Source organism: Alternaria infectoria (assembly GCF_024043175.1).
Source record: "Alternaria infectoria strain BMP 0036 chromosome Unknown scaffold_4, whole genome shotgun sequence".
Classification (NCBI taxonomy): domain Eukaryota; kingdom Fungi; phylum Ascomycota; class Dothideomycetes; order Pleosporales; family Pleosporaceae; genus Alternaria; species Alternaria infectoria.
In genome coordinates, this window is record NW_026250693.1 from 1066946 (window position 1) to 1092052 (window position 25107).

The following is a 25107-nucleotide window of genomic DNA, read 5'->3' on the forward strand; positions in this document are numbered from 1 at the left end:
GCCGTGTTCAGGTTCAATGCCTGGAAGATAGTGGTGTCGTAAGATGCAGAGGATGCAGTAAACAGTGAAAGAAACTGTGCTTGGGGCCATGATATGGGCGTATCACAAGGCGGCAGTGACGCATGGCTGATCCTGTCAGCAAACGCCTTCCGCTTCCTAGTCACACGAAACGTGGTTTGATCAGCTTATCACTTTGGCAAGACGGGATTTGCTGATTCATCAACGAGCACTGGAACTGTCGGCGTGTAGTTCGTATGAAGTAAAGTGCGTAATGGGTATCGTATTCGCTATGCAAGACGCCAAACAATGTCAAGTATGCAGTCAACTCTTGCCCGCTACTATATCCAAAGCTCCGCTCAGTCGATCTCCGGCATCAGCTCGTCGTCATCGACGAGATCTGGGTCGACTTTGCTTCCTAGATCGGTGTCTTCCAAAAACGAACGACCACGGAGTGCTTCGGGTAGGTACTCCTGTTTCACTTTGCCGTCTAGGTAATGTGGGTTGTATTTGTATCCCTCTCCATAACCCATATCCTTCATCAACTTGGTTGGCGCGTTGCGTATGTGATGTGGTATAGGCAGTGCTGCGACGCCTGGCTCCCTCAACGCATCATAGGCGTTGTTCATCCCCCGGTATGCGCGCGTCGATTTTGGAGAGAGGGAAAGCGCGGTGACGGCGTGGGCGAGGTTGATGCGACATTCTGGCATGCCAATCTTCTCACAGGCGGAGTATGTGGCTGTCGCAAGGGACAGCATCGAGTTGTCTGCCAGTCCAACGTCTTCGGATGCGACGACGATGAGCCGACGGGCTATGTATCGTGGGTCCTCGCCCGACTCGAGCATGCGTGCTAAGTAGTATAACGCCGCGTCGGGATCGGAGCCTCGTATTGACTTGTGCAGTGCGGATATGGTATCGTAGTGCTGGTCGCCAGCGCGGTCGTAAACAAGGGTTTTGGTGAGACTCTGTTGTATCTTTTCTTTGGTCATGTCAGGCTGCTTCGCAAGGCTCATGGCGAGTTCGAGAAGATTCAGGGCTGTTCTGGCGTCGCCGTCAGAGAAGCGGGCGAAGTATTCCAGCATCGGCTTGTCTAGGATGGGGGATGTGACGTTGTCTACGGCCATGGCGCGCTCGAGTATTCGTACCAAGTGGTCTTCTTTGAGGTCGTCAAGCGTAAAGGTTCGACATCTTGACAGCAAAGCTGAGATGACCTTAAATGATGGGTTCTCGGTTGTTGCAGCTATGAGGGTTATGGTGCCTGACTCTACAGGCCCAAGGAAGGCGTCTTGTTGTGTCTTTGAGAAGCGATGTAGCTCGTCGCAGAAGACAATGGTCTTTCGACCTGTCAGCTGTAGGTCTCTAAAGGCCTCTGCGAATATCTTGCGCACTTCCTCCAACTTTGTGCTTGTGCTGTTGATCTCGACGAAGCGTGAGCCGGATGTGTTGGCGATTAGACGGGCGATCGTGGTTTTGCCTGGAGACGGAGTTAGCTTCCAATTGGAGCGTGAAGGACACAAAGCAAGTGTTACCTGTTCCAGGTCTTCCCCAGAGTACCATTGACGGTAGTCTGCCTTCATCGACCATGCCTCGAAGGACGCCGCCTGGCCCCACCAGCTCTTGACCATATACATCGTCCAATGACATTGGCCTCATGCGCTCCGCCAGTGGCATGGCATCTTCGACAGCCTTGAGCTTCCGCGCCCGTTTCGGGGCAGATGGTGATTGCTGCTCGCCATTGGCCTGTGTATCCGATGCTTCTTCGAGAGGCCGTTTTGTACCTGGCGGAGGTGTCTTTGATATCTCTATCCGTTGCGTTGCTGTTGGCGGTGCTGGCTGTGCTGGTGGTGACGATGTTGGGTGTCCATTCTTCTGTGTCGCGCCCGGAGGTTTGCGTGCGCCCGGCGTAAAGAAGCTATACGCCTTTCCCAGGTTCGGCGTGCCCTGTGGTTCTGGCTCGAGCAGGAAATCCTCGCAGCCGCTGTCGATGTGTTCGTTGATTCGGGCGTCTTTGACGGCTTTAGTGCAGATGGGGCAGTCGACCATGTCGAAGATGAGTGGCTCGGCGCACGCGACGCGAATTATTCTGGGGTAACGCGACGAGCGAGGCCGGCGCTATCTCGGATTTGTCCCCGCTTGATGACGGCAGACGACGGACGGCAGACGACGGACGGGAGCACGCAATGCTAGACGCTGCAGTTGGTGACTCTTCTGGGTTTACTCATCTTCCAATGCCATTGCCATGCGAAGCATCGTGACTCCGGCTCTCAGATCCATCCGAACCTCAACCAAGAGACCATCCGCAGCTCCAAGGTGCCCCACCAGCTGTCCCCCTCTCCGCGCCATGTCAGCGACAACACGAAGGGAAGACCCCTTCAAGCCCGCGAAGAGAGTTGCGGGCCAGAAGCAGGATGTCTGGTAGGTCAAAAAGCCTCAACGTTGTACAAATGCTAATAATGGCAGGTCCATTGTCAATGAAGCCGCCGCAGCCTCGCCAGTGCAGCCCATCGTCAACATGGGCCAGGGCTTCTTTGGCTACAACCCTCCCAAGTTCGTCCTCGATGCCGCCAAGGCTGCGCTCGACCAAGTAGACTGCAACCAGTACTCGCCCACCAAAGGCCGCCCGCGGTTAAAGAAGGCCATTGCCGATGCCTACTCGCCCTTCTTCGGTCGCACGATAGATCCCGACAAGGAAGTCACAATCACCACAGGCGCAAATGAGGGCATGCTCAGCGCTTTCATGGGCTTCTTGGAGGAGGGAGACGAGGTCATCGTCTTCGAGCCCTTCTTCGACCAGTACATTAGCAACATCGAGATGCCGGGCGGGAAGGTCGTCTACGTGCCGCTGCATCCTCCCAAAGACGGCGCGACCAAGACTACTTCTGCAGCCGAATGGAGTCTGGATATGAAGGAGCTGGAGGCTGCCATCACACCCAAGACGCGCATGATCGTTATCAACTCTCCGCACAACCCAATTGGCAAGGTCTTTTCCAAGAATGAGCTGCAAGCCATTGGCGACCTGTGCGTCAAGCACAACATCATCATCCTCTCGGACGAGGTTTACGACCGTCTATACTACGTCCCTTTTACTCGCGTCGCCACTCTGTCACCAGAGATCGCCAAGCTCACGTTGACAGTCGGTTCAGGAGGAAAGAACTTCTACGCCACCGGTTGGAGAGTAGGCTGGCTGATCGGACCCGAGCATCTGATCAAGTACGTCAGTGCAGCCCACACACGAATCTGCTACAGCAGTGTCTCGCCGCTTCAAGAAGCCACTGCGATTGGGTTCGAGCAAGCTGATGCCCACAACTTCTGGGACGAGTCGAAGAAAGAGATGAAGGCTAAGATCGACAAGTTCACCGCTGTCTTCAATGAGCTTGGGCTACCCTACTCGGATCCGGAAGGCGGGTACTTTGTTTTGGTAAACATGTCCAAGGTCAAGTTGCCAAGTGACTATGAGTTCCCTCCTCACGTTGCGGAGAGACCCAGGGATTTCCAGCTCAGTTGGTTCCTGATCAAGGAAGTTGGTGTAGCGGCTATTCCTCCAACTGAATTCTTCACCCCAGGAAACGCGCACATCGTGGAAGATTGGCTACGGTTCGCCGTGTGCAAGAACGATGACGTACTGGAGCAGGCCATGGAGAGGCTGAGGAGTCTTAAGAAGTATATTCAGGAATGAAACCACCACATCGCTGATCAGAAATGACAAAGCAAGTATTCTCACATTCTCGCGATATTCCTCTCGTGATATGTCCCTCAAGACCCTTTGCGGAACCGTCCAGGTCTTTGTTTGATCGTGTCTGTCGCCCGTCAATACCGCACCGCCGCACGCGCCTTTCAGTATCCGCCACACGATTACGTTGCTCAGAGTACTTCTCACAAATGCGACTTGTGTGGCGTAAATATCATGAATTAGCCTTGATACCAAATCGACTCACGACCCACTCGCCCGTTTGCCAGTCACTCTCTGATTACTTCCCCTTCACTTCCACGAATCCACTCGCCCACTCATTCAGTCACGACCCCCACCACCGGCCTACTTAGTCACTTATCTACTTCAACCACGTCGCGTCCACGCATCACAGACAGCGCACCACTACCAACATGCACATCACAAGCCTGCTGTTCGCCCTCTGGCTACCCATCCTCGCTGTCGCTCTATCACAAAGCGGAAGCTCGGCGACAACACTCGCAACGAAGCCATCGCCCATATCTCCGCGGTCTATCTCACCAGCCTTACAAAGCATCTACAATGTCCTAGACATCTTGTCGCCCGGTCAACCTCATCCTACACTTACACCACCCAAGTCCACGTCTACGTCCACGTCCACCACCGAGTCAGGTAGTACATTCATTATTACAACCACACCGGGCGTAGGAGTGGTGGTGACAGTTATTTCACTCACGACATTACGGAGTACGATGACCCCGCCGCGGTCGCTTCTTTCCACTACGACTTCATGGACAACACTAAGCCAGGTTGCGGGACGTAGGCGGCAGCAGGAGGAGACGGGCGAGGCGGCTTTTGCTCCTGTCAACACACGTCTACCCGCAGCGGAGAGGGACTCGGAGCGAGAAGGAGAGGTCGGGGGAATGCATTGAGGAGACTTCACTCTGTCCCGCGTATGTAGGGGAGGTGAATGACCAGAGGGGAACGACCTTACCGGGAAGTTGCTGGATGTCAATGGCGGGATTGGAAGATGGTTATCTAGAGACAACGGGTGTGTGCGGTGTATTCTGACGGGAGATGTAATGGAAAGGCGGACGGAACGCCCAGGGTTGCATGATAGAAAGAAACATTAATGGTCAGGGCTGCTATAGGGTGTGGTGAGATGGCACGGGTGCAACATCGTACATGGGTTCTTTCATTCGATACTCCCATTGGTCGATCGCTTATTCTTGATTGCACTTGCACTGCATCGATAGTCTCGAAGGATGTGCAGAAGATGTAGTGGTATCATGTACTCATTGATTCATTATATATCAGATCATTACTCGTCATCGTCATATACTTCTCGGTCTTGGAAGACCAGGAACTCGCCAGCATCGTCGCCTACAATCTTCTGCCACACCTCTTTGACATTATCAAGCACTGCGTCATCGAAGGCGAGGTCCATGGAGGGAGGTGGAAAGCGAATGACATGGTCGGTATCGGTCGGTAACGTCTCCGATCCGGATGACGATTGCTGCTGGTATTCGACAGACCATAATATGGTAGGAGATGGCGAGACGTCTTCCGCAGACAACAACGAGTCTACAGCTTTCTGAAGCAGAGCAAACCCATCTCGGCCGCTCACCGATGTCGAAGCATATAGTACACCTGGGGTATAGTCAGTAACATGAAGCTAGAAGACCATGCATTGACAATGTAGAGGATGTGCCGTTGTATCAGGTTGTCAGAGTTAATGTCTTCAATGGTATTCAGACAATGTAGATAAGTATTCGTAAGGTTTGTTCATCATAACAGCGTAGGGGTGAAGTAATAGAAAAAACTTACATTGACCAGAGGGGCATTCGCCAGTGTCGCTCGAATGCACAAAGACGTGAACTGGCGGAAGCTCTTCAGCTTGCGACTCCAGCGTCAAAGATCCGGGCGGGAAGACAACGACAGCAGCGGCTGGTGCTGGTGCTTCCTCGGCGATGGGAGGGAATAGATGCGACAAAGAGGATGACACAATGGTCATCGACTTGCAGTATGTATCCTCAGAAGCAGATGAGGAATTTCCTCCTACGATCCACTTCGCGGTGACAACTTCGCCATCTTTCAGGCGAAGCTTTGTACCATTCTCGGTTGTCTCCGGGGCGCTGTCAGTGGGTGGAGTTACGCCTTTTCCAAGGACATAGACACCACCACCCACAGCACAGGCTCGACACGAGACTTGGCTAATCTCTGACAGGCCACCCCACTTCGGTATGACGGCGCCAAAACCAGCACCGAATACTCCGATCGAACGTAGATGTGTCGCGATTCTTGGTAGAGCGTATTCGGTTGTCGTACGGTCTGCCCTGGTGGGCGAGAGCGTCAAAGCCATCAGAGGTCCTTGCAGACTGGCTGGAACCTTGAACTGCTCCGACAAGAAGCTCGAGAAGGGCTGCTGACGGTGCTCCTCCCAAACTTCAGTCTGTTCCTCGTACTCGCTGATGAAGCGCAAGAACTTCATCAAGGCGCGCTTGGCTTTGAAGTCGAGGTCGTGATCCTGGAAGACATCCTCGCGGCCGTTGGGCACCTTCAGTAGTCTTCCATGCGATGACGAGCTTTCGCCCGGTGCATCGGCAGAGTATACCCACCAGGTACCGACAGCAAGAAACTCGAGTTGACGGTAGACCCTCGACGAGACGAGGTAGCCAAGCAGCGAGGAGCGCGCGTAGATGACCTGGGGGCTTAGAGACAGGCTGTATGCCCTCGAGAAGGATAGCGCGGGGCCTGAACCAGTAGCCTCAGGCTTGGTGACTGCGACGTGGGAGAAGGCAGCATTCGAGGTTTCTGCGATGCATTAGCGACAGTCTACCCATTCAACGTCATCCCTACTTACCACCACTCATTCGCTGCGCCCACTCTTCAGCTTCTTGCAAGCTAAAGGCAGCCTCGGCACCGCCGTAGTAGTCATTCTCGTCGACATGGAGGATCTTCTTGTCGGAGCGCGACAGAGCTCTTCACGCGCTGCGTCAGTCAGATCGCGTCCAGCCTCGCCGACGAGCAAGATACATACAAAGCGAGAAGAGACTGCTGCAGGCCAGTGCCTACGATGAGAACATCCCACTCAGTGTTGTCGAGGGTTTCCATGTTGGAGCTGTAGGAAAAGATTGAAATGTCGGAGGAAGATGGTAGCGCCATTTTAGCGTGGGTGACTAAGCGGGGCCTGGTGACAAAATCTGTCGCTGGCTGCCGAGGAGCTTTCTTCATCATCGCGCACGCTCAGGGCATCCCGGCATTACGTATGGCCTGTCCGAAAAGCAGCCTGGTCTTCACTGATCGGGACTTGTGCGCGTGAGAAGAATATCTCGTCCGGTATCTACTGCTTTGGATTTCACCTGAATTAGCGGCTCGAATGTGGCGATACATCACCTTAAGACACGCGATAGCTCGTTTGAATGCGTATGAAATGAATGCGCTTTGGGCATTTTCCCAGTAATGGCTACGCATAAGGGGGGAAGGTCGGTCCATGCGACAATGCAATTCTTCTTAAAGAGATGGCTGGCACGATCTGATCTGATCAGCTACCCATGACATGGAGAACCTTTGCTCACGCCTGATTGCCCTCCACCAATCGTGAGATGCTCTCAACGATTCCGACTATATCTTGCGGGTCGAAGCCCAGCCCAGTCTCACACTCAATCACATTCATCTCATCCTGCTTCATCGCAGCGATGATCTCGCTGATAGAATCCTTATGACTGTCATATCGCTTATCGAAGACATCGCCTGCCCTTCCGCGACTCACAAACCTCTCTCTTGCCACTTCTCGATCAGTACACAATGCTAATACCCAAGTATTGCCATTGGGCTGCCATATATCTTTGACACTCTCCTTGAAGGTCTCCCACCGATCCACTCCCCTAGGAAAGCCATCTATCAGGATCCGTACGTTTGGCGGAACAACGCCATCAGGGAAAATCCGCTCCCGAACGTACTTGGGTGTTCTGTTGGACGGCGCCAGTGTTCCTGCTTTGACGTTCTTGGCGAGATCTCCCAGCTCCTCTACCGACAGCTTGCATTTTATGCGAGCGGGATGGCCAGTCGAGTTTGAGGAGACCAGGTTACGGAGCTCATTGCCGAGGGAGAAGTGGTCTAGGTTGAAGTGTTTGGCTAGAATGGTGCATATCGTCGACTTGCCGGCGCAGGGAGGGCCGAGGACGAAGATGAGAAGGGGCGGGGATGGTTCATGTGGTTCGGGTGCAGAGATGTGCAATATAGACTGGGGGTTGTTATCGGTGCTCATGGTTTGGGTGGTGTGTACGATATGCGCATCGACAGTTAGAGAGACGAGGTCGTTTGTGCCTCGAGAGCTGACTATATAGTCAATATACTTCACACGTTCTTTGACTTCACGAAAGTGCTGCTCGCTCGTGCTAGCCCTCGACTTACACAGCGTTTATATGTAGGAAGGTGCTGACAGTCCAGCGACGTTGTAATTGTTTAGTGTCGCATTGTCAACATGCTTTCTAGCAACAGTGCTCTCGTGTATCTAAGTGTCAGCCTCTTGCTTCACCATCGTCCTCATGCGCCCTGATGTCTTCTTCCTTGTCCCATACTTTGTGTCCCGCGACCCACGTTTGGAGCACCTCGCCATGCTCATTCAATACCGTCAAGTCTGCTCTTCTACCCTCTTTCAGCACACCTCTTCCACCTTCTCCGTCAACGCCCATAAAGGCAGCCACGTTTTCTGTGACCGTGCCTACAGCCTCTGCGATTCCACATCCAGACCAATCCATCAAGTTCCTCACACTCTGCTGGAGCGGTATACAACCACCGATCAACGTGTCGGTTCCAGCAATCGTCGCCCGTGTACCATTCTTCACCTGTTCAAAGGGAATTTGCGAGTGGCCAGGGTATGTTCCATCCTTGAGTGAAGCAAGTTCAATGCTGTCTGTTATCAGAATCGACCGCTTTGGGCTTGAGCGATGGAGCAAGGACACGGTATTGGGATGCAGATGCTCTCCGTCTGCAATGATAGTGTACCACGGTGGTGCGACTTTTCCTGAATCCGGTAGCGAGACCAGACCAGCTAGTCCGGGCGCTCTCGATGCCCAAGCTGGCATGGCATTCAAGGTATGCGTCAATCCACTTGCTCCAGCTTTCAGCCCCGTCAATCCTTGTTCATACGTGGCAGTAGAATGGCCCATTGCTACTTTGATGCCCTGCGACGTAAGCGATTTGATAAGTGCAGCTGAATCTTGGAGTTCTGGTGCGACGGTCACAAGCTTGACAGTAGATTGCAGATTAGTGGATCCGTACACAGTCGAAGGGGAGGTTGAGCATAGGTGAAAGAGGGAGCTGTTGTGCGCGCCCTTCTTATCTGGATGTAGATATGGCCCTTCGGTATGAGCTCCGAGCAGAGATGCTGAAGAGGAAATCTGCCGTGGCTTCAGAGAGGGAAGAATCTGGAGCTGTGTCAGTAGACTGGCACAATGTATGGACTTATCCATCATTCAACTGCACGACAAAGGTGTCACAGTACGCTACATCTGTCTCACCTTTTGGAATTCATTACTCTTTATAGTTGGTAGGGTTGCCCAGAACCCCGTGACACCCTGAGTCGCGTAGTACCTCGCAATATCATCGATCTTGGTCGCATATGTCTTTTCGTCCTCATAGTGTGTGAAATGGAAGCCATTTGCCCCATTGGTGTGCAATTCCAAGAAGCCTGGAGCTATGATAGTGTCTTCCAAGTCGATGGCCTCGCCCCCAATGTAGCCTTCTCTTTTCAGGATAAGTCCGGTCTCATCTGAGATAACGAGATGGTCCTCGACAAGCTCGCCATTGAGGATGTAGCGACAATTGGTGAAGAGAGTGAACCAGCCTGACATAATGTAGACCTGGCCAATAGCGCGCTCGAAATAGGTCGCGGGTAACTTCCGTTAGCAAGGCGTGAGCAAGGAGATCATGAGTCGTTCCAAGGTGGAGGGGACGATCAGCCCCACCACGCTCTGATTGGCCAATGCAGCCACACCATGTGCATTGACGTCATTATAGGCGGATCTCGCGATCCATGAACGCGACAGCCAGGGTGATTACCAGAATTCCAGCCACAGTGGGGATTTTGACAGCTTCTTGCCGTGGCACCAGCAAAGGTTGGGTACGCGTCGTGCGCAAAAAGGTAACGCGGCTGATCCTGTTGCAGCATTGGGCGCACTTGCCCTACGTCATTGACTGCAATTGGCAGCCCCGCGCGCGGGAACTCTTTTATGGTCTTGCAGCTTGCTTGTTCCTTGCTTTCGCTTCTTAAGCGGGGAGATCTTCGCTAGGCCCAAACTCTCCCAATATATCTCCATCGGCCCATACGATCCTCGATCCTCCCGCAACAGCCGCAACTGCTGTGAGCCCTTTCGCCCCTCCACACCCTTGACTTTTGACTTGGGCGGTCACTTCCGAGGAGATATAGCACAGCATGGCGTCACAACAGCAGCAACACGCTCCGGGAGGACATTACTCGGGCCATAACCCAATCCCTACCGTCAGGCAGTTCGTCGAAAACCTGGACAAGGACAAGGCGGCTCGGGACAAGAGAATAGACGAAGCATCCAAGCAGCAGAACCAGCAACAATCGCAACCCCATAAGCAGCAGGAAAGACAAATAAAGGGTACAGAGCAGGTGGTTACTGACCCTACGACTGGTAGGGAAGTCACCATTGCCGATGTCAACGAGGATATGATGGACGAGGTCGAGAACCCGCATCTAGTCATACCAAATGCAAACCTTGATAAGCAAACAGTACGTCTTCTATGCCGGCTCTATATTCACTCGCTAATACTCTGCAGCCCATCAAGACCGATGCCTCCCAGTCGCTCGAAGACTACAAGCACAACCAGGATGTCACAGCTCCACCGGATCCAGTCGCCGAAGGCACGACGACCGACGTACCTATTCACGGCGAAAAGACGAACGTTCTCTTCCACCCGACACCCTCGGTCAGCTACGAACCCATGTTTGCCGCACTCGAAACACGGGCCAACTACCTGTGCGCAGGTATCTTGATTGGAACAGTTGTCGTAGGCAAGATGTTCGGTGGCGCACTGAAGGGTCTAATACCACTCGGCATGTGCCTGGCTTCTGGCGTATTTCTCTGGATGAAGGAAGTCGTGCGCAGCGGACGAGAGGTAGAGTGGGACAGCGAGCAAGTCCGTGGCCAGATGGTGTGTATCTGCGAAGTCCACCCACATGAGCGATAGCTAACCATCTTGTAGGCCTCTCTGAACTTGCTACCCGAGTCCGTCGAGTGGATGAACACGCTTCTCGCTATTGTGTGGGGCCTCATCAACCCCGACATGTTCTCTGGCGTTGCGGACATGCTTGAAGATGTCATGCAGGCCTCCGTACCAGGTGTCATCGAAAACGTCCGCGTGGCCGAAATCAACCAAGGAAGCAACCCGTTGCGCATCCTTAGCTTGCGAGCACTTCCGGACTCACACATGGGCGACATGAAGAGGTCCATCCACGAAGAGAACAAAAAGACGAAAGACCCACAAGAAGCAGCAGCAGACGAAGAAGGTGGAGATTACTACAATCTGGAGGTCTCTTTCGCATATCATGCGAGCCCCAGTGGAAAGCGAGTTTCGGAGAGAGCACGAAACATGCACATGCAGCTGGTATTCTACTTGGGGATTAAGGGTCTCTTCGGTGTTCCGCTGCCCATCTTCGTCGAATTGCAGGGACTTGTCGGCACAGTCCGCCTGCGTCTCAACATGACACCCGAGCCTCCTTTCCTAAAGACGTTGACCTTCACGTTGATGGGCGCACCGCAGGTCAGTGCCGGATGTACACCCATGGTGGAAAAGGGTGTAAATATCCTCAACCTTCCATTGATCAGCAACTTCGTCAACTACGCCATCAAGGCAGCAGCAAGCAGTAAGTGAGTCTCTCAAGAGGGACAAAGAAAGCATGCTAATCAGCCTAGTGTACGTTGCGCCCAAGTCTATGTCTATTGACATGCGAGCTATCCTCCAGGGCGACTCCGTTCAAAAGGACACGGAAGCCCTCGGTGTTCTCTGGATCCGTATTCACCGCGCTGTTGGCCTAAGCAAGCAAGACAAACGCGGATCGAAACATGGTGGAAGCGACCCTTACATCACTATCGCCTTCTCAAAATACGGAAAACCCATGTACTGCACTCGGGTCATTACCGATGATCTGAATCCGATCTGGGAAGAGACAGCAGCTGTTCTTGTTGGACCGGAATTGATCAAAGCCAATGAGAATCTGAGCGTAGAACTCTGGGACTCCGACCGACACACCGCCGATGACATTGTCGGAAAGGTCGAGATTTCCATGCAGAAGATGATTCAACACCCCGGCAAGATGTACCCGCAGACTTCAAAGCTGGCTGGTATGGATGCCGATAGCGAGATGCCTGGAGAACTTCACTGGGAAGTCGGCTACTTCACCAAGCCGAAGTTCAGGAAAGAGATGCGAACGGACGGCAAGAACAAGTCGCTCCCAGACGAGTTGAAGGACAAGCCTGAGTTACAAGACGAGAAGGGTGTCATCAACTCCGAAGAGGATGATGCTGTCATGCATACTCCACCGGATCCTCTGTGGCCCAGCGGTATCTGCAGTGTGGTTTGCCACCAGATTGTGAACCTAGAGCTCGAGAACGTCAAGGGTAGCGCCGACCCTAGAGGTCGCGAGTACGAGCCTGCGAAGCCTTACGGCGAAGGCAAAGAAGAGACTGGTGGCAATCTTCCGAACAGCTACTGTACGATCTTGTTCAACGACGAGCTAGTCTACCGAACTCGTTCGAAGGCTGTCTCATCTCAGCCCATCTTCAACGCAGGTACCGAACGATTCGTTCGTGACTGGCGATCGGCCATCATCACGGTAACGGTGCGCGACCAAAGGAACAGGGAGCACGACCCCATTCTGGGCGTGGTTCCACTGAAGCTATCTGACATCCTCGAAACATCATCACAGGTTACGCGATGGTATCCGCTCGACGGTGGTATCGGTTTCGGTCGCATACGCATCTCTCTGTTATTCCGCAGCATCGAAACTCGTCTACCACCGCAGATGCTTGGCTGGGACGTCGGCACCTTCGAATTCCGGTCGCAGCGCATTCTGGCTTTAGGCTACAACCATCACCCCAAGATCAAGTTGCGGACTGGAGGTAGCACCGGCAAGCTAGGCCGCAGCGCTGCCACCAAGCTCCAAGAAGGCGATGGCTATTACTGGGATTTGGAAGAAGGCAATGGGAAGAACAACGTCCGATTACCAGTTAAGCACCGCTACAGGTCACCGATCGTGTTCGAATTCCACATCAGCAATCATCGCAAGGCCGACGCTTATGCCGTGATTTGGCTCCAGCACTTCATCGACAACGAGGATGCCGACATTAACATCCCAATCTGGAAGACCGCTGCTCCTGCTCGACTAACACAGAACTACATCACCGAATCAAACTGCCACAAGGAACCTGGTCTCGATGACCTCCAAGAGGTGGGCCGCCTGCAATTCCGTGCTCGCTTCAAGGCCGGTACAGACGAGGCGCACGCTGCTTTCATCACCGACAATGACACACGCGAGACCTTCGAGACATGGGAGGCTTGTGTTACGGAGGGTGTTCGAAACCACAAGGTCGAAAAGGAGATACCAGATCGCGTGCAGGAGCTGCATGACCAGTCATTGACTACAGGACGTGACATCCTGAAGAATGCGAGTGAGGAAGAGAAGCGTCAGTGGCTCGCGAAGGATGGTCAGGACTGGTCAGGTGCTTTTGGAGACAACCCGAAAGCCTACATGAATACCAGACGCCAAAAGAGACGTGAACCTGGCGTTGAAGAGCCACTACACGACCGTCACCATCCATCCGACAATGAGGATAACGACGACTCTGATGACGACTATGGCGCCAACTATTCTTCATCCGATATCGGTGTCGAAGATGCTGATACGGTAGGCAACGCGAAGGCTATGAGTGGTGGCCAGGGCGGAGGTGATCAAAGCAAAGGCAATGGTCAACTGAAGTCACAAAAGACCGATCTATCGCCAACCGAGGATCATCAAGCTCGCCAGTCCATGTCAACAGCTCGTACAAGTACCACAGCCGAGACAGATGAAACATCATCGAGCGGAAATGGAAGTGTCAACAAGCAGAACAAGAGAACTGAAGAGAGGAAGCACCGTGGGCTGATGCAATGGAAGCCTGCACGAAATGCGAAATTCGCAAAGGATGAGGCTAAGATCGGGCTGTCTAAGTTGAAGAAGAAGGTCACTGGAGGATTGGACGGAAGGCAACCCGGTGTTGAGACTGGTGAGTTTTTCATGGTACCCATAAGCAAAAGATGCAAACTAACACGTTCACAGAAACCGGATAATTACACTAAAGAGCACGATATCATATTAACGATTACACGAGCTCTTCTCATATTCGACTTCGCGACATGGCGTTGGTGAGGCTGCAAAACGTCAAGGTGGTCAATCTTGATAGGGCCGAGAATTCTCACGGCTCTCCATTCAGAGGTGCATGATGTTATGAGGTAGTCAAAGCAAAGTTAGGAATCATAATAACTAATCAAATCTCAATACCAACTTTACTCATCGGCCATGGCTTCACTCTCACAAGATCCAGAGGTGCGCATGGGACGAAACGCCCATTGGTAACAGGGGGATAGCTACGAACACACTCTACCTCTTGGGGCGATTTCATCGCGCAACGTACTTTGATCAACAGGGTGAGTATGAGAACATGGTAACGCTCTTACTCACGATGCGAGAGCTCGGCTGCGGCACGTTGGATGTCACGGCTAGTGCACCAATATCTGAAGATCATATCAACAACGTAAGCACGACCCCAACATAAGCGGGCGGGAGTCCAAAAGCACAGATGATGATGTAGTCATGAAACAGTGATGAAGCTGTATCCGACGTACCTGCGCGAATTGCGATGCTGCGTAGCTACACGTCTGCCTTGCCCAGCCAGCACATTGCTGGCCTGAAAAGAACCACAGCACTATACTATTCTCGTATACCGACTCGTTGGTTAGCAATCGACCCATTGATTTTGGCCCTCATTCCAGGGACGCGGTCGTCGTCCGTTTGTTCAAGGCAGGATCGGCCCATTTCGCCTCAACCCCATTTACGCGCCGGCGCTTGCTGCGCCGCAGCACTCCTCCAGAGCGTGCAAGCCACCATCATATCCAGGCGATGCTTACTGGACTAGACCAAGACGTGGGTTTTGGGAAGGCCTAGCGTTGATCAGCTGGGTCCAGGACCAGGTTTTGGCTCGCTTTTGTTACGACCGCGCCGCACTCGCCGGCGCTTAGAGGAAGGATGACGGACGGGACGTTTTTTTTTACGCCTTGCACACCTGCCCGATTTACGTGCCTTGGGTGTTTGGAAGTAAGACATACGAGTGGACTTCATATCGATATCGTGACCTGTGGGTAGTGCCGGTGGTTTCGCGGCTTCCTTTGTTGGGACGGCCTACGCGCATGGCTGCCATGGAGTGCAGGTCATCGGTCATCGTAAGGCTGCATGGTCAAGACCGCGGCTTAAACGCTTGGTATTTCTGTCGTTACCACCGTGCGGTCCATGACATGCCTAGGTCATTCAGGCTCAAAATCCTCAGGCCGAAGGTTGGGTCGTTGTTAGTCATGCTACACCGGATATCATCATGGAAGCGGTGTTGCATCTTCGTTGTTGAGGAGTATGAGCGATGAAACGAAATTGAAGATCGTGTTGGTTGCGACAAATATGCGTTTACTCGGCTAACCTAACCTGCATATGCATACCCAGTTATTTGGGATGGAGTAGTTGTTTTTTCCTGCACCTGCATGCATAGACCTGCGGTCACATGTTTTCAGCACATACCTCATACGTCGGAAGAGGTTGCTTCATTAGCTTAGGTGGAGTATTCAAGAGCTTGCGATGTTGGATTGTTGCGTCCAGTGAATCTGTGTCTTGTAGCGCCGGCCGCAGTTTACACCAGGCCCGTAGCTTCGTACGGGATGACCTGTCTATCTCCAAAACATGGCCCCGATAATTTACCTGAGGATACCATATACTGCTGCTTTGTTTTTCTGGGTTAGAATTGCCGACGGCGCAGTCGCATGACAGGTTGAGCCGTGTGTGACGTGAATATATTTTCCCATTCGTTGCTTTCCGATGATGTGGCTCGAGGACGGATCGCTCCTGGTGTGTGCGTAAGGCTCAGCGTGGTCGCAGAAGAGGTCGATGCCTGGGATCAAGGATCCTGCAAAAGTCCGGATAGCCAAACCTCGGGTCCAACTCAAGTGTTATTTTCCGTGTGCGTATCTCCGTGGCTGGCCGTTGTATACGATACGAGATGTGTCGATTCCAACAAGCATACACTGTAAGCACTGCCATGTCACGATGGATGGACTGTGGTGATCGGCGGGCGCTTTGCCCCGTGCTACTGCTCCAACTACTATCTGCGTAGTGCGGAGATTTGGTGCAAACCCTAAACTATCATCATGGAGATAGCGTGGGAGTTAGTACCGTGGGAACTGCCAAAACGACGTCACTGCTCAATCTTCTGACAGAGACCACACTATACTGAATCGGCCCTGAGTCCTGGCGAAACCCAGTAGCCGTTGGGGAATTCACCGCGCTCATGACTCGGCGGGACAGACATGTAAGGATGCGGGGAGCTGGGTTCCCTGGAGTACTTCGCAGGCTTAGAGACCCACTGTGCATTTCCAATTCCAATGAATCGGCATGCCACGTTTTTGCGCGCTTAATCGCCTGGTCGAGATCAGCGTCGATCTAGAGTTTTCCTTTTGCCGTCTCCCAGCTACCGGCCCTCGGTCTATTGCTCGATAACGGGCTTCTGCATGTCATTCTGGATGGTATCCAACCAGATCATATCAAGCATCATTTGCCTAAAGGGACCTAACATGTCTGGGTGAAACAGGGCTAGCTCACATCTTTGGCGTCTTTGTCATGGCCTTGCGCTACGGAATGTGGCAAGCCCTTCCGGATTCTTTTGAGTGTGCGCATGATTCGTCGAAGCAGAGGCTGTCCAACATGAAAGACAACGAATCATGCGCGCTTAGCGCGTAAAGTCCCGCTTTCCCTGCAGTAGAGTGAACGTGCTGGCGTGGAATTGGCACTTCTCATGGTACGAAGCCGTTGTCAATCGGTGGCAGCTTGGGGTCTACGGACTCAAAAGGGTGAACAGATCGAAGTGATGGATCGAGAGTCCGCTGAAGATGGAAACCCAATCCGTGACAGTGATCGCGACGCTGAGTACTCTCTTATGCATGTAAGCTGGTATAGCATCATAACACGGGATGCCAAACATGAGCAATCTTGGTGGTACTGGTGATTGTCCGGCTTCTTCGGCTCATCATTTCTCTCGATTCGAGGGTTTAGCTAGACCGATTGGACGCCCCTTCCGTTGCAATCGTGCACTCTCAACAGAGAAAGCGGATTCCCTCGGTTATTGCCCCGCCTGATCATTGTGCATCCATCGTCGATCAATCACGGCTGATGAGGAACCGGCTAAGGCGCTGATTAACGTGGGTGTTGGTTGGGGGTCCACCTGTCGCCGCCGCTGCTGAGAATTCTCGCGCCATCTGCCGTCTCCAAGAGTAGACGCCCGCATAGCCTTCCAGCCATGGAAGCTCAGGCTCGGTCCGTTGCAGTGCGAGGCGTAGATAGTTGAAACGAAGGACGAAGGCACTCGCAGTATCCCTAGTTGGGGTGCGGATGCCGCTTTGACGTCAGATGCTCTTACCACAAGCAGCTCCTTCCGCAGGTATGCGAATCCTGATCATGGGGTGCCATGTAGACAAGTCAACGCTCGGAGTGGATCAGCTGCAGCATGACAAGTGCAAGAAAAGCGATCGGTGCTGGACACTGACACTGATTTGCAAGGTGGGGAGGAGAAACATGCGCAATCAGCTTCCATTCCATTAAATTCGTGTCAACTCAAGCAGTGCAGCTTGATCTAAACATCGTCACTTGACTTAACAAACACCCAAATAGAACCCAAATAGTACCCCACAAGAACTGAAAACGCCATCGCAGCGTGTTCAAAGCAAGCACGACTGCGACTCTCCAAGCCCATCTGCACTGATGTTGCAAGATGCTTCCTTTCAGCGCCGGCGGGGTGCGCACTGATAGAATGGTTAGCGCAGTGCGAAACCGTGGAACTGATATACTGACCATGCAATGAGCGCACAGCTGATCCTTTTGGTCGACGAAGTTGTAATTTGATGGGTGACCTGCCTGCTGCCAGTTTGGGCATGGATATTTGTTGTAGCCACCACCTGTCGCGCCGGTAGGTCTGCCACCAGTAGACGACTGTGGCATTTGGTTTGAACAGGACGACATGATGAAGCTGGAGAGAGGATAAAGAGACGATTGGAAGTAGGTGTCGAATCTCGATATCTTGCAAGATGAAGGTCTGAAGAAATGATGGCTGTTCCGTAGTTATATATTTCGTATCGAAGATACTGCGCGCTTTATAGTTACACAAGATATTTTTCTCCATCGAGTCTTGCTATGCGGTTTCCGCGCCTCAATCAAAGATCACTAGACAGAGCAACGGTAGCTAGGTAATTTTCGCCCCTACCGAGAGCAGTCACATTGCATTGATGTTCGGGCCCGGGAAGTGGCCGTCAGGCAGTCTTGTCAGAACAGCGAATACGCCACACGGCACCACGAGCGCCTCACCACAACGGAGCGTCGGAAGGAAACTACCTCAACTGTGCCTCCGCCACACTAGTCTGCAACTCCCGGAGCCGCTCTGACAACATAATTTCTCCCGCAACACCTATCGTGCGATGCCTATTCCGCTCTGCCCTTCAATTCGGCTGTGCCGAGCCGGCCCTTTTGGCAAGCGCCGCACACACCGATTACATATTGCAACAACACCGGACAGCCTGAGGCATCGGATTTTGGGTCCACTCCAACAGCCCTACCAGCCAAAAAAGCTTACGTATTCCGCTCCGAGTATCATCGACATGTCTTACATCGGACCCACACATATAGCCTCCCCTGGAAGCAACAGTGCTACCTGTCAAGTGCTTGCAATCCAACATGGCGCTAAGGGTGAGTGAATTGGCTCCCTCCGAGCTATGGATTCTTGTATAGACCGCTGATCAATACCGCTACATCACAAGATGCTCAACAGATACCAGGCATCAGCCCGAACTCTCCTTGACCGGCACGTCATTTTATCCGCATCCATCCAATGACTCTGCATAGGGTCTATTACCCATACACAACATGCCATACGGCCCGATGGCTGTTGAATGAGACATACATACCAGCTTCCCGGGTAGAGCTGAGGGGACCTGCCGCGCTGTCGGACCTGAGGCCGGTCGGTTTTATGGTATCATACGACTACCCTCAACAAGTACCTACACCGAGAGACCAGCCAGGCATCCGAGGGCATTGCAAGGGTACAAAGATATCAAGGGCTCACTGGTACTGCCTTAGGCAGCTTCCGAGAAGACTGAGTTGCCGAGACTTTAGGGTCGTGTGAGCGCTGGCTCCCGTGTCGGAAGCAACAGATACTACAACCACGTATCTTTTACAAAGCCTAGGGTAACATATTCTCGCGCTTTCCATGGTAGTTGAAGCTAGAGTCTGTATAGCTCAGTGCTTGTATTGTAGGATGCAAGACTTACGTCTGGGTTTGGGGACTATGCTAGAGCACAGGCTTCTCGGAGCAAGTTCCTAAGCTGTCGACGCCAGACTCCGAACATACAAATCGAAGAAGGGATCAAACTACCTGTTTGGTCTTCGCAAGGCAGAATCATACCCTTGAGCACTCTAATGGCGCAATCTCGAGCCAGTGAGAACACTACTCGCACCGGGTGACTTCAGCGCTCCAAGCCGCCATACCGATCCGATGACTGACGCCACGGCCGAACTGACGAAGGAATATATCATCCAGCGGATATCTATCTTCGGAGGGAATTCAGGCAGAGGATCCAAAGCTTTTGGCTTCGTTTCGTTCTGTTTCCTCAAGCTGCATCCAACGCATAAACGCGCTTCAAACTTCCTCCTCCACAACCGTGCCGCACGGCTCGCTCGATGCGACAACCGCGACCCTCAGCCACGAACTTGGCTAATCGGGATAAATGCTATCGATAAGCGACGTATTTGTCATTGTAGAAGAGGAAGCATACCTTGGGTGGTAGGGATGAGTGGTTGACAGTGACAATTGGAAGACGAAATGGGCCGAATACCCCAGCGATTGGCAACACAGCTAGGAAGCTATAAGAGGGGGACATGGGAGTGAACAGTGGCAAAAGCTACTTTGCCGCTGGCGATAGGCACGAGCCGTCTTCTCGAGGCTGCACCTTTCCTCTGGTCAGGATGCTCGGCGTTGCCGACTCCAGACCACACCCTACACGTCTTGGCAAAGACTTCCTCGGAGATTTAACTCGTGAACGCTTCCTTTGATGTACGGCGCAGTACCAATCACAATCACCGTGCAAAGGTCATCGTCATTGTGCAAAAGGAAACAATGCGTTATCGTCTATAAGCGATAACTACCATTGGGCAGACTACGTCTCGGCAACGCCTCCGTATGCTAGAGGGGTATCTAGGATACTCTATAAGCGCTTGAAACACCGCAAATGGTTGTTACGAGACCTCAATTAGGTTCGAGGAAGGGTGAAAGGATGCGGGGAACCAAAGTATAGTCCAGAGGCACTGCCTCACTGCATGGGGGCCAAAACCGGTACTGACATGTTGACAGTCGTAGGCAACAATGAGCTTCTATGGAATATGATAGGCGTGGAAATATCCAGTGAGCCACAATCTACACAAGGGGCGGTAGAGATGAGAGTGCGATCAACCGGCTAGCAAAGACCAGTGCGTTATCATACGTGATAGGCCACCGTCTGTTCAGCACCCTCCAGCATGACTCCCCCCTCTACGCATCAAATCTCCAACATGACTCCACCGCCTTCTTCAGCATCGAAGAACTCATCTTCCTCGTCTGATTCGTCCTCCTCGGCTGCCGTCGTTGGTACAACAGCAACACCCCCATCTTCCTCGTCTTCTTCATCTTCCTCTTCTTCACCCTCTGCTGCCTTCGTTGGTACAGAATCATCAGCTGCGCCTTCAAGCAGCGCGATAACCTTCCAGGCAGCGATAGTCTCAGTCTGCAACCTCTTGACTCCCTCGACCACACCTCCCACATCCTTCCCACCAATCCTTACTTGAACCCTATACCCCTTCTCTGGGCTACTCGTTTTTCCTCCAGAGCCACCTTGATCGCCCGTGATGCGGACATACTTGATACCCTTATCCGCCGCAAGGGTATTGATCCGCTCTTTCGGATGCCAGCAGTCCACACCATCCCTCAGAATACGCTCGAGACATGGCAGGATACCCAGACGACGAACAAACTCCTCGCACACGGGGATGGAGCCATGGGAATCGATGTAGAGGGCGCCGATAACGCTCTCGACTATATCGGAGAGGAATTTGGGTGGGTCAGTGAGCGAGAGCGCATGCCACGGGAAGCGGTTGTCGTGCGCTAGAGCTGTAGCGATCGCATGACGTGCCTCGTTGTGTTGCTGCAGGGCTGCAGTCCGCCCGGCGATGAGCTCTGGGCTCGACGATCGGAGGAACTGCCATAGAGCTCTATGATGCACTTCTGGCTGGAAGGTTGACTTGTTGGTCAACTCTTCCGCTACCGTAGTCTCGAACATACAGTAAGTCAAGAACGCGGCGTTTACCATCGCTGTTCGGACGCCATGCATCTTCCAATGCGGCAGCCTCGACTCATGGGCGTAGAGCCTCTTCGAGATGATGTAGTCGAGCACTGCATCTCCGAGAAATTCAAAGCGCTCGTATGAGCAGTGTACGTTCGGGCCACGGAATGTAGAGTGGGTAAGCGATTCTAGTAGAAGGTCCTTCTTATTGAACGTGTGGCCAAGTAGCTTCTCGACCAAAGCCAAGTTCGTCACTGTGTCTTGAGACGGAGCTGCATTGTAGAGTATCTCGTTCGCTTCCGGGATAGGCGTCCATTTCTCGAGTGGCAGGAGGGCTTGCACACATGCAAACGCTTTGGGGAAGCCACCGACCAGATACGAGGCGCCGATGAGCGACTCAATGACATCGGCGATGAGTTTCGATGACTTCTCTTGCTTAGCCGGCGGCGCGCCCTCAGCGAGTGTATCACTAATGTATCGCGGCTTCCATTTTGCGCCGGTGAAGTTCTTGTAAAAGATGAACTTGTCTAGGCCCGCAGCAAGTGTAGCTCGCGCCAGGTAGCCGTTACTGACAAGCTTGCCTTTCTTCCCAGTGAGAATACCTTCGGGCATGATGAGATTTGCAGCCATCAAATGAAGCGAAGCGACGAACTTCAAGATACAGTCGCCAAGGAATTCCATCCTCTGGTAGTTGTCGCGCTTGTCAACCGCGGATGAAGTAAGTGCCGTGATGATGACTGGAAGGTCCGATGCCTCGAATCCAGCTGGCTGGAGAATCGTCGTCCGAAGTGTATCCGCGATCATGTATACCTCAAGCCTATGCAGGATCGATGGTAACAACAAGGCCAGAATGGCGTATCTAGTCGGAAGACTTTCAACAAAACATGACGAAGCTAGTAGACTTTCTACTTTGGTATACGCTTCGCTCTTGTTTGCGTTCTCAAATACCGCATGTAAAAAGTCTCGACGTTTGGGCAAACGCACAACTTGTATCAGGGTTTCGTCAATGCCTGTCAGGTCTGGGGACTCTGGAAGCTCGATAGACATGGGCATGAACTTCCGGAGGTCTCCTTGCAAGGAAGTCAGACCCCAGTTCGATATGTCCAGGTTTCCTTGAGCCAGAATTTTGGATGCTGGGCGCTGGCCTTCCGTTGTCGCATTCCATTCGTAGAGCTCGTTCTCTGTCATCATATATCCCGATGAGTCGCATGGAGCAAGTAGACAGAGAAAGTCGTCGACCCCTTTGATGATGTGTGCTCCGAAAACTGAGCGCAAAATCTTCCACGTGATGGAGCGTAACAGATCAATGTCGATGTCGACCAAAGATGCACCGTAAAGAGCGGAGGTTGTAGCAGTGTACTGCTTCGATTCGTTCCAGTGCAGTAAGATATTAGAAATCTCATGCATGGGAGCTGGTGTTAGTAGTATCATGCGCATCGGTTCCTCCCCTGGCGTCTTCACCTCAAGCAAGGTGCGGTACCATAAGTCAGGTTCGCATTCATGAGATTGCGCAACCACCGCCCACGGATCGAGAGTTTGAGAAACAGGTACAAGGGATGGGCGATCGTCTGGAATCTGGTATTGGGCCGCGTTGTCGTCTCCCTCTTCTTGGACGGGGAGTAGATTCTCGTTTACCAATCCGTGCAGGTAAAGAGCCTTATATGCCTCAAAGGCGGCGTCTTTCTGAGCCATTCGCTCGGTGCTCCACGACTGCAGACTCTTAGCTTTCCTTACAGTAGGGTCGACAGAAATTGGTAGCGTAATAGTAGCAGTGATCCGCCCCAGGGTGTTGGTAAAGTCGATTTCAGGTCGCGTGTCGACGTAGGCGTTGCCCCCTAAACGCGCGCAGAAGTGGTAGAGATGTTGAGCCGCGTTATCCAGAGTCAGCAATGCACTAGTGTCTCCAGTAAGTGAAGGCCGATTGGGCAAGGTACGAAAGCAAACGCTGCTAGTAAAGGCTTCTCACTCACCCGGTACTTGGGACACTGAAGTAGCGCTCACCCACCTCGTCCTTCTGTTCTGCCTCCTGAGCCACCTGAACTTTGCGCTTATCGTCTTCATACGCTCTCCTCATCTCAGCTTCAAGCCCTTGCCACGATGTTAAAGATCGTGTTTCGCCAGTATCTGGGACGAGAATGAAGTAACGCGACTCTTGTCGCCTCGCTCTTCCGCGTCGCTGAACAAAGCTTTTCAGATTCTTGGGTCTTTCGAAGCATACCACGAGATGGCAACTAGATACGTCGACGCCTTCTTCAAGAACGGTTGTAGCCAGGACGAGATTAATGACCCCAGCACGGAAGTCGTCAAGCGTGGTTTGTTGGTTGGCTGGTTCTGCCAGGGCGCATACGTTTGTTTTGCGCTTGCTTGTCTGCGACGTACCGACAAATGTCCCTACCCGCAACAGATCCTTGGTTCGTGGGTGGCATGCTAAAATTTCAGCAATTGATGCTACCCAGACTCGCTGTTCAATGAATACAAGACCGGTAAAGCCTGGGGTGCCATTGGCTTCAGCGACCAGAGTGTCGATAAGCTTTTCAACTTTGTGGGACATCTTCTCGATGATGGTAGCAGGTGAAGGTGCAGGATTCTGAAGGGGAAGGCCTTGGAATATGCTCAGGAGATGTTGTCGCTCATTGGTGGTCAAATCCAGTAGTTGTTGATCCGAGCCGCAAGTTGTCTTTTCGAATTTGCCAATGCATTGGTGTACGTAGTACTCCATTGCCGAGATTCCGAGCTCGTCTGCCATGGCTTCAGCTTTAGACACCAGCTGTTTCAACTGGTCGAGGCAATAAGTCTTATTGCTATTCCACAGTTTGTTCAGCTGGCGAGAGACATTGAAGCCATGCTTTTGTTGGTCCAATAATGCGACGACGTACGGATCCTTTGCAAGATCATATGTGCGTAATGCATGCTGCAACGCGATAAGTAGTTGAGAATGCTGTTGCCCTGGAACGTTTAACGAGTAGTTGACCTGAAGTAACTCCGGTCTGTGAACATGCCGTATGAGTTCGGACCTATGAAGCTTTGGTGTCCTTACGGTGGCGTGCAGGTTCCGCTCTATCTCCCTACAAAGATCAGAATAGTACCCGCGTCCAAACAAGCCAAACTTACTGGAGACCCTGCTCGGTGGCTGCTGCTTTCATAACAGGGCTTGCACTCAGCCCAAGAACTTTGGGCAGCGACTTGCCACCATTATCCAATTGAGGCATATAGAAATTGGACATGATCAGATTTGCTGGGTGCTTCAAAGTACAGTGATGCGCTGCAGAATGTTAGCGGGGCCTTCTCTTGTCAACGCAACAGACTGGCCTTCGTCAAAAATCAACAAAGCCAGCTTGCTCAGCTTAACAAATCCGTGTGTGAGTGCGTCAAGCAACACCCTGCAAACGTATCAGCAGGCGCGTGTGGCTTCTCTTGCGCCCATGCTGTGGACTTACTGGTGTGTTGAAATTACGATGCGGATGTGATCCAAAACGCTGTCCCACTGCGCCTGAGTGGTCCAGAGATCAACGTCATCTCTTCCGCAAAGCAATTGGTATCCGAGTCCAGGTAAATGAGACTGGAAGACCTCATGTTGCTGCTCGCATAGTGTAACTGTGGGTGCTAGAAACCAGACGATCTAAAATGCGTCCCGAATTCGGTGAGATGAAGTTTAGTGTGGGGACTTAGCGGCAGGTATCCGTACCTTGTCGGGCTCGCACGTCTCCAACTCCGCTCGTGTCCGTTCGATGGCTCTGCAGACTTGTCAGTAAAATTCT

At 52.5% G+C, this 25107-nt stretch overlaps 6 protein-coding genes across 6 annotated transcripts; 2 read left to right on the forward strand and 4 right to left on the reverse strand.

Annotated features, from left to right (window-relative positions):
• Window positions 1-356: 356 nt before the first annotated feature.
• J4E92_003363 (uncharacterized protein) lies at window positions 357-2040 on the reverse strand (the record flags this gene model as incomplete). The annotated part of the gene is made up of 2 exons (XM_051494761.1): window positions 357-1471; window positions 1527-2040. The coding sequence occupies 2 exons, from the start codon at window positions 2038-2040 to the stop codon at window positions 357-359; spliced, it is 1629 nt and encodes a 542-aa protein (XP_051355054.1).
• A 298-nt stretch (window positions 2041-2338) lies between these two features.
• Window positions 2339-3673, forward strand: J4E92_003364 (uncharacterized protein; the record flags this gene model as incomplete). Its single annotated transcript, XM_051494762.1, has 2 exons — window positions 2339-2412; window positions 2458-3673. The coding sequence occupies 2 exons, from the start codon at window positions 2339-2341 to the stop codon at window positions 3671-3673; spliced, it is 1290 nt and encodes a 429-aa protein (XP_051355055.1).
• Window positions 3674-4985: 1312 nt separating this feature from the next.
• J4E92_003365 (uncharacterized protein) lies at window positions 4986-7934 on the reverse strand (the record flags this gene model as incomplete). Its single annotated transcript, XM_051494763.1, has 5 exons — window positions 4986-5314; window positions 5492-6478; window positions 6528-6646; window positions 6705-6785; window positions 7627-7934. The coding sequence occupies 5 exons, from the start codon at window positions 7932-7934 to the stop codon at window positions 4986-4988; spliced, it is 1824 nt and encodes a 607-aa protein (XP_051355056.1).
• Window positions 7935-8187: 253 nt separating this feature from the next.
• J4E92_003366 (uncharacterized protein) lies at window positions 8188-9522 on the reverse strand (the record flags this gene model as incomplete). The annotated part of the gene is made up of 2 exons (XM_051494764.1): window positions 8188-9096; window positions 9190-9522. The coding sequence occupies 2 exons, from the start codon at window positions 9520-9522 to the stop codon at window positions 8188-8190; spliced, it is 1242 nt and encodes a 413-aa protein (XP_051355057.1).
• Window positions 9523-10103: 581 nt separating this feature from the next.
• Window positions 10104-14023, forward strand: J4E92_003367 (uncharacterized protein; the record flags this gene model as incomplete). Its single annotated transcript, XM_051494765.1, has 5 exons — window positions 10104-10427; window positions 10475-10849; window positions 10901-11561; window positions 11611-13959; window positions 14013-14023. 5 exons carry the CDS (start codon window positions 10104-10106, stop codon window positions 14021-14023), a joined length of 3720 nt encoding a protein of 1239 aa, XP_051355058.1.
• Window positions 14024-20569: 6546 nt separating this feature from the next.
• J4E92_003368 (uncharacterized protein) lies at window positions 20570-24095 on the reverse strand (the record flags this gene model as incomplete). Its single annotated transcript, XM_051494766.1, has 2 exons — window positions 20570-23243; window positions 23320-24095. 2 exons carry the CDS (start codon window positions 24093-24095, stop codon window positions 20570-20572), a joined length of 3450 nt encoding a protein of 1149 aa, XP_051355059.1.
• Window positions 24096-25107: the final 1012 nt, after the last annotated feature.